Source organism: Octopus bimaculoides, chromosome 19 (assembly GCF_001194135.2).
Source record: "Octopus bimaculoides isolate UCB-OBI-ISO-001 chromosome 19, ASM119413v2, whole genome shotgun sequence".
Taxonomy (NCBI): Eukaryota; Metazoa; Mollusca; class Cephalopoda; order Octopoda; family Octopodidae; genus Octopus; species Octopus bimaculoides.
In genome coordinates, this window is record NC_068999.1 from 54,231,282 (window position 1) to 54,240,696 (window position 9,415).

Consider the following 9,415-nt stretch of genomic DNA (forward strand, 5'->3'; position numbering starts at 1 on the left):
ATATATATATATATATATATATATATATATATATATATATCATGAGTGAAGCATGGACATCAGATATGGAAAATGCATGAAGACTGCAAAGAAACGAGGTGAGTATGCTCTGTTGGATATGTAAGTTAGTGTGCCTGAATGATGGAGCACAATGGTGCTGAAAGAAAAATTGGGCTTAAAAGGAATCAGAGGTCGTGGCCAAGAGAGAAGACTGAGCTGGTGTGGGTATGTTATGCATGTAAAGGACAACAGTCAAACAAACAAGTGATCCAAGTGGAAAGAATATGGACAAGGGTCAGGCTGAAAGGTTCATAGGCTGACTAAGATATTCTCTGGAGTGTGATAAAATGAAGTTTATTTTCCAACAAAAAACCCCTTTGCAGTCCACACACTTCTTCCATTGGTGTTGCAGTGCTTGGATCCCATTGCTGAAGAAAGTTTCATCCTGTTGGTCCAAAAAGTAATCAACAGCAGACAGGACGTCGTCATCGCTTGTGATATTACTTCCTAGCCAAGTATTTTTTTTTTGATGTTGGGGAACAGATTACCATTCCTGCAAAAGAAATGACCTTGGCCTTCTTTGGAGGAAGTGAGGAGGAGGGGGGTGTTTCCACTGCATGGATCGTCTCTTTGTCTTTGGCTCAAAGTGATGAACCCAACACTCCATCCTGGCTTAGGAAACATTGAAGGAAACTGCTGAATCTGCTTCAAACAATGTCGGATTTTTCCCATGATGTCATCAGCCTGGTACACTTTTGATCAGTTGTCAGAAGACATGGCACCCACTAAGCAGAAACCATAATCATGCCAAATTCATTGCGCAGAGTATTCCCAACTCTCTCATGGGACATGCTAATAGCACTGGATATTTGATTTATAGTCAATTGCCTGTCATCCATCACCATGGGCTGAACACAATCAAAGCTTTCTTCGGTGATGGCAGTTGCAGGATGTCCAGACGTTGGGTCACTTTCAAGACTCCCTTCCTCTCCTAACTTCAGAGTTGATAAGGCTGGAGCATCATCCCCTAATATAGCAACCGTGTCAGCATGAATACCTTTTTCTGCAGGTACTCCATAACACCACAAAATGCCAGATTTTGTCCATTTTCAAGAGAAGTCACTGCTAGTTACTTTTGAAGTCTTCTTTGAAAAGGCAGATGTCAGCTTGTAACAAAATAATGCAATTAATAATAAGAAGTATTGAAATTAATGCATGTAAGATTTCACAGCACTAGCATCACTCCTTCACAGTCAACCTATGAACTTTTCAGTCCACCCTTTTAGAAGACATCAGTTAATGAGGAACTTTTTAACCCTTTAACTCTATGTGGAGCATAAGGTGCCAACAAGAGATCACCATCAGTTTCAATCTTTGGCAGTGGAATGCAGCCATCTGCAGGTGTAGTTGCCTGCCAGTCTTTTAGTTTCTGAGGATCTTCTCCATGTTGTTTTTGGTCTGTCACATTCGCACCTAGCTCAGCATGTCCATCGAAAACAGGCTTCAGCTGGGTGCAATGTTAATTTAGTACCAACCTTGCTATGGATAGAGACTAATGGCTGAAGTAGATTGGCTAGTACTGAGTACACAGCATCATCTATAATGTGTGGCAGCCTCTTATAGAGATGGATGATGTCTTAGACATAAAGGGAATATATTGGTTCATCATCATCATCATTGTCGTTTAATGTCCACTTTCCATGCTGGCAGGAGTTGAATGGTTTGGCTGAAGGCTGGCAAGCCAGAAGGCTGCACCAGGCTCCAATCTGATCTGGCAATGTTTCTACAGCTTGATGCCCTTCCTAATGCCAACCACTCCAAGAGTGTAGTGTGTGTTTTTTATGTGCCACAACCATGAGGGCCAGTCAGGCGGTACTGTCATTGGCCATGCTTGAATGGTGCTTTTTACATGCCACCGGCATAAGACTAGTCAGCTAGCATTGGCATCGACTGTGCTTGAATGGTACTTTTTACGTTCCACCAACACAGGAGCCAGCCAGGCGGCACTGGCAATAATTACGCTCGAATGGTGCTTTTTATGTGCCACCAGCACGGGTGCTGATCAGCTATGACAACTTCACTTGCCCCAACAGGTCTTCACAAGTGCAGGTTATTGCCCAATGATTGAAGGGTACTCTTAAATGGGCTGGTTAAGCTGCACAGGCACAGGCCATGGTTAGAGTGAATAAATTAAAACTTATGTAAAGATCAACATGAATAAGCCACAAATTGTATAAACCAAAAAAATGAATGAACAAATATTAAGGTGGCGGAATCAACCTCATGACTTTGTGAAATGGATGAGTAAACTTTAAAGCTCGGGTTTAGAGGTATTTAAAGCTCAGTAAACCTTAAGCAGAGTAAGCATTCAGCTGAGGAGAGTTGAGGCAGAGGAAGCCTTAGAACATTATACCCCAAAACAGACATAATTTCCTAGAAAAGAGAGCCACAAACACAAAACTAAGACATGAATGACATCTTCCAAATTATACTTACATCATCTTCCTTGGTCCCTCCCCAAAAGTTGGCACCACCCATATAACTGGAAAACAGAAAAATTAATCAAAATAAAAACATGACTAAGATGCCACAATGCAGTAGAAACAACAACAATATGGTCAAGATGACACAATATACTAGTTTGGTTATTCGTAACCAGGTTCAAATCTCACCAAGTAATTTAATATGAACTCCTGTCATTAATTAGGTTGACACTCTATGCCAACAATATACAAGGTAAGATAAAACATATTAAACATAACCATTGCATTACAAAATCCACATCCATAACCATTATATTAAGACATCTACAAAACCAAAAATTAATCAATCAAAAGAAATTATTTTGTTATTGTATTTGGTTGGAAGGGTCTTGACATGAACTCATGTGTTGAAAAAGATTTCATTGTATCTTGGGAAGGTCAGACAGATCTGAAGCAAACCTGGAGTAGAGAGTAGAGAGGGAATGTCATGGACAAAGTTGAGAATGATAATGAAAGGACTTTGACAAACCTAGTTGATTGATTGAATGGCCAAACAATTAATCAAACAATCAATTAGTTAAATGTTGAATTAATAAATAATAAAAAAGAAAGAACCAAAGTATGGGTTTATTAATGGTATAATGACCCTCCTAAGATACAATGAAATTATCATTATTATTATCATTTCTAAGGCAGCTAGCTGGCAAAATCGTTAGCATGCTGCTGGGCAAAATGCTTAACGACATTTCTTCTAGCTTTACATTCTGAGTTCAAATTCCACTGAGGCCAACTTTGCTTTTATCTTGCCAGGGTTGAATAAATAAGTACCAGTGGAGCACTGGGGTTGATGTAATCAACTTAACCCCACCCCTGAAGTTACTGGCCTTGTGCCGAATTTTGAAACCATTATTATAATTATTTCTAAAGACAGGAAATGGGTAGAATCATTAGAGCATCAGAAAAATGCCTTGTAGCATTTGTTACAGCTCTTTACATTCTGAGTTCAAATCTCACCAAGGTTGGCTTTACCATTCCTTCATCTAAGTTGACACAGCTGAAACTGCAGACCTTTTCTGATTCTGATGCTGGCTTCCTGACGGAGTATGCCCAGGTGATGAGACAATTTCTAAAGATTGCATTTCACCACCTCATCCCAATTGCATCAACTCATATTTCAGGGGCAGAGTGCAGACATCAAACAACTCACTTGGCACCAGAAACTCTCCGTTCCCTGTCATGTGAAGAACTTCAGTACTGCCACCATTAATGACACACAAATGAAAAATCAGTCTGGAGAAGTTTTAGGGTTGCAACAATCCAATCTCCTTCAATCTACTTTTACCGCAAACTTCACAACAGCTTGACACCACCTTCACAACAAACATTACAAAACAACTCTACTTCTTCCACCCCATCCCAAACCTTGATACTAACCCCCCCCCCCCCGCCATTATTACCAGCTACATCATCACCACTTCCCAACACGTAATAGTAACCAACTGTGCCATTGCCAGAGTCACTGTCACAAGATCAGTAAGATGAGTAAACAGAGGCACTTACCTGGGGATATTCAGTATAACAATGCCCTGTAAGCTGGGCAGTGGTATACGCTGGCCATCACACTCCAGCTGGACACGTTGGTCCAGGTTTTTAAAGGTTCGTTGCAATATTTCTTTACCTCCCAGCACACTGTACCACATGAAATTTTTGGTCCTGCTCCTGGAACATAGAACATTACACTGCATTGAGGAACTGGGTATTACAAAGGCCACAACAACAACTGCAACAATAATCACAACAACAACAACCTACTTCATATATATATATATATATATATATATATATATATATAATGTTTAGGTTTTGAATTTGCTTTTAGGTACCACTGTTTTCGGCACATTTGGACCCAGTAGATTTTTATTTAAAAATTTTGTTATATATAATTAGCACCATGGGATTCCTCTAATGGAGATCAATCAGAAAAGTTGAATTTAAATATAGTTTTCTTTTGAAATAAGAATAATATTTGGAGTCAAAGTCGATTCCAGGCATTGTTCTTCATTTTTTTCACCAATTTTTACCTCAGTACATTTTCTCACTGAATATTTTTGCATATAACATGGATAGATTCCTCTCACCAAGATCTATCATATAAGCTAAAATAAAATATAGATTTCTTTAAAAAAAAAAAAAAAAAATTGAACTCAAAGTTGATTTCAGGTATTACTCTCCTGTTTTTGACCTCACGTATTTTACTGAAACTTTTTTTCTACCAAAGCAATTTTCAAATTTCATAGCTGAAAATGTAGCTTAGGATGTGACCAATCTAAGAATGTAAACATCATCTAATTTGGTTAAAAACTGAGCTAATGACAAAGCCTAGAATTGGTTGTGAGTGAGTAAATGTTGACCTTAAGAATATTATTCACACACTACCGTGTGTAAATAATAAACCGCAGCCGGTGAATCTGACTGACATTGCAACTTATTTTAGATGCCAATGTAACTACAAGCTGGCATCTTTCCAGTAGATAAGTAAAGGTTCACAAAAAATAGAATTAGGCTGAAATAGTTAACATTTGAGAATTTCATAGATGAGAAGACAAAAAAATTGTGATGCTTGCAAAAACATGGAAAGAAAACCTTATTGCAAAATTGTGTGTCACATTGTAATGTTTATTTTTGGTATCTTTTAGTCACTAATGAGACTGATTGAAGACTGAAGTCTGAGCAAGATGGTTAAGAATGGTACAAAGAACTGGCTATTGTCCATAGCAGGCAGTCACTCTCAGAAATACAAGTGTGTTGTAAAAGGAAAAGACCAACGTTGAAACAGTTTGGCAGTAATATTAACACAAGAGTTGAACTGTTGTTGTAGTGACAGCTGATCCTTTATCCAAAGAAAGTGTGGTTTTTTTTGGCTTTTTCTTTGAAGATGCTGTCAGCTACAATTTCTGACAGAAATGTCACTGTTCTTTTATTCTGCTGACAGGACGCAGGTTTGAACTCAGAGTGCACAGAACCAGAATAGGTACTGCATGGCATTTTGTTCAATGCTCTAACAATTCCAATTCTGCCAGTCTACTGCCTGAAAGTGGTACTTTATTTATCAACCCACCAAAAAGATGGATGATAAGGTAAAGTTGACTCTCATGAAAGGCTAAATTGCCATAGAAAAATTATTTAAAATATGACAACAGTGACAGTGGTGATGATGAAGAGGATTCTGAAAATTTTTTTCACAGAAACTGCCAAAAACAAAAAGGTGGGATAGAATACAAACCTGCACTTCTCTGGATGTTCTTCTCTTTTCAAATGGAAATCTAAAGAAATTTTGGCATCAAGCCCTATTCCAAAATAGTTATTCATCACACATTTTTCTGTATATTCTTCACTGAAATTAAACCAAATAAGAAAGAAATAAAAAGGAATATAAATACTTCAATGAAACTCATACCTTTTGTACTCACCAACCATGTCTTCTGTTTTCAACTGAGTTTCTTCACTCAACCAGCCTTATACACACAAACTTTTTAACTTAAAAAATATGACAATTCTGAATCTGCCAAATCAGACTGGAGCCTGGTGTTGCCATCCGGTTTCACCAGTTCTCAGTCAAATCGTCCAACCCATGCTAGCATGGAAAGCGGACGTTAAACGATGATGATGATGATGAATCGTGTGTCTGGTATAAGTAATCTTACATGTAACTCCTGTAAATCTTACACATACAAGATACTTAGCAGAAAAAGTGGTCCCCAGGGTGAACTGTAAAATTTGTTAAAGAGTCTAAACAAAAAAATGCCATTTATCAAAATATTATGATGATTTTAAATTTTGGCAACAAGTCAGTAATTTTAATGGGGGGAGGTTAGTCAATTACATCAACCCCAGTGCTCAACTGGTACTTATTTTATCAACCCCCAAAAGATAAAAGACAAAGTCAACCTCAGCTGAATTTGAACTCAGAACATAAAATGCAAGTGTGACTGTGTGGTAAGAAGTTTGCTTCCCAACCACATCATTGCAGATTCAGATACACTGCATGATACTTTAGGCGAGTGTCTTCTACTATAGCCTTGGGCTAACTAAGAGACTTATGAGTGGATTTGGTAGGCAGAAACTTTATAAAGCCCATTGTGTGTGTGTGTGTTTCCCCCCCCCCCCAACCACTTGGCAACCAGTATTAGTCTGTTTATGTTCTCATAACTTAGTAGTTTGGCAAAAAAAGATAGGAAGAATAAGTACCAGCTTTTTGAAAGAAAAAAAAAAGGATTGGGATTGATTCTTTCAACTAAAAATTCTTCAAGGTGGTGCTCTAGCATGGCTGCAGTCTAAGGATTGAAACAAGTAAGATATAAAATATAAGGAATTAGAAGAAATGCTGGTAAGCATTTTGTTCAACGCACCAACATTTTACGCAGTTTGCCAACCTTTCAAAATATAGTGAAGTAGTGATAACCATGTCTCAATTACGTCAACAGAGAACAACACAAACGGCTCAGAACAGGGGGAAACGTCTCACACCATTCAGTTATAACCCTTTATATTCTCAGTTCAATCCCACCAAGGCTGGCTCATAACTTTCTATTTTCTAGATAGAATAAATCACCACTCAAATACTAAAGGTTACTATAAATGACCATACCATTCTCAAACCAAATGTGTGGTGGTGCCTCTGTTAGAAATCATTCTTAATGAGTCATTTATTAATGACAGAAATAATTAATTTAGTAAATATATAAAGTATATATTTTATATGTTTAAATATATTATTCAATTAAATATATTAATATAATTTAGTAAAAAATATTAAATATTTTGTAGATGCAGGCATGGCTGCGCGCTAAGAAGTTTGCTTCCCAACTACACTGCTCAGGGTTCAGTCCCACTGTGTGGCACATTGGGTAAATGTCTCCTGCTACAACCTCGGGCTGACCAAAGCCTTGTGAATGAATTTGATAGATGGAAACTGAAAGAAGCCCATTGTGTGTGCATGTGTATCTTTGTCCCCCACTACTGCATGATGGCCAGTGTCAGTGTGTGTATCTCTCCATGACTTAGTGGTTCAGCAAAAGAGATCAATAGAATAAGTACCAGGCTTTAAAAAAAAAAAATAAGTACTGGGGTTGATTCATTTAACCAAAAGAAATTTTCCAAGGCAGTGGCCTCAGAATAGCTACAGTCAAATGTTTGAAACAAGTGAAAAGAAAATTGTTTTAAATGGTTGTTTCGACATAAACAAAAAAGAATATTAAATACACAATTGAAAGTCAATAATCAAGGCATGAGTCCTTGGACAGAACCAGGTGTTTACTACACTATTAACTATACAATTAACTACAGCATTTATATTTATATAAGGGCATTACTATAGAATAATGCCTCACACTAAGCTACCATAATAATGTGTTTATTATGGCAGCTTAGCATGAGGCATTCTTCTATAGTAATGCTCTTATATAAATATAAATAAATATATTCCAGGGATAATCATGAGTTTTCCCTTATGAGTTTTTTTCACGCCAGCTTCTTGATAAAATTCTTGTAAAAGATTTTTATCCTATTATTGAATCAATTAACTACAGCATGTAGTTTATGTGGCACTGTCATCTTATAAGGCACACAACATCTTTATATACATACACATGCAAATACATATCTATTTACACAGATACTGGCATTCTGCTGATTACGACAAGGAGGGTTCCAGTTTATCCGATCAACTGAACAGCCTGCTCGTGAGATTCACGTGCAAGTGGTTGAGAACTCCACAGACACACACACCCGTAACATAGTTCTTGAGGAAATTCAGCATGACACAGAATGTAACAAGGCTGGCTCTTTGGAATACAGTTACTACTTGTTTTTGTCAAGTGACTGGACTGGAGCAACAAGAAATAAAGTGTCTTGCTCAAGGACACAACGTGCTGCTGGGAATCGAACTCATGACCTTACAATCGTGAACCAAACACCCTAACCACTAAACCATGTATCTTCACACATAGTAACATTCAGATGCACACACACACACACACACACACACACACACACAAATAGAGAAACATACAGATACATATAAAGATACACACATGCACATACACGTGACACTCATTACCATAATCCTCTTCAATTTAAAACTTCTCTTCAATTTTTGTGTATTTCAGATGTGTTGTTTATGTGGCATAGCAGGCCCCAAACCAGAAGGAGCATGGGTTCCTTAAATGTTAAATGAGAGAGAAAGGAAAAGAGAAAGAGAGAGAGAGAGAGAGAGATGACAGAAATTATACTTACAGATGTATATCTTCTTCAATGAGTGGAGAAGCTGCAGCACATAATGCATCTGCATTGGCCAACAACACCTGACTGATAAAGCTGCCACCTGCAAGACGCCCAGCAATTGAACTGCTGATACCTAAAACAACAAGGTTGACATTTTAATAGAAGGGGGATGAGATAAGGGGTGTATGATGATGAACAGCAGTGGTAATGGTGGTAGTTGTACTGATAGTGGTGCTGCTGTTGATGGTGGTGGTGGTGGTGGTGGTGGTGGTAGCGATAACAGTGAGGATGACGATGATAGTAGCAGTGGTCAAAGATAATGATGGTGGTGATGGTGTTGATACTGGCAACGATGGTGGTGGTGGTGGTGGCAATGGTGACGATGATAGTGTTGATAGCAGTGATGGTGGTGATACTGGCAATGATGACAATGGTGGTGGTGGTGGTTGTGGTGGTGATGATGATGGAGGCAGTGGTGATGATGATGGTGTTGGTGTTGATGTGATAACAGTTATAAAGATGATGGGGGTGAAATGGAGACAGTTATCAAAACTCTGGGATTTAAAAAAAACAATAAAGATTTCTCTTTCAGGGACAAAACCAATTTTATTTCTTTCTGTCTCAGCAGATGAAAGGAATTTGCGATGACC

The 9,415-nt window shown here is 38.0% G+C and overlaps 1 protein-coding gene across 7 annotated transcripts in view; it reads right to left on the minus strand.

Moving 5' to 3' along the window:
- LOC106875416 (diacylglycerol kinase delta) overlaps nt 1-9,415 on the minus strand; it is a 162,884-nt gene that overhangs the window by 21,117 nt on the left and 132,352 nt on the right. For all 7 annotated transcript variants that reach the window (XM_014923543.2, XM_014923541.2, XM_014923542.2 and 4 more), the window contains 4 exons: nt 8,778-8,898; nt 5,767-5,877; nt 4,044-4,202; nt 2,497-2,542 (listed from right to left, as the gene is read on the minus strand). In XM_014923543.2, coding sequence (XP_014779029.1) covers nt 2,497-2,542; nt 4,044-4,202; nt 5,767-5,877; nt 8,778-8,898 — 437 coding nt within the window. The remainder of the gene's footprint in view (nt 1-2,496; nt 2,543-4,043; nt 4,203-5,766; nt 5,878-8,777; nt 8,899-9,415) is intronic.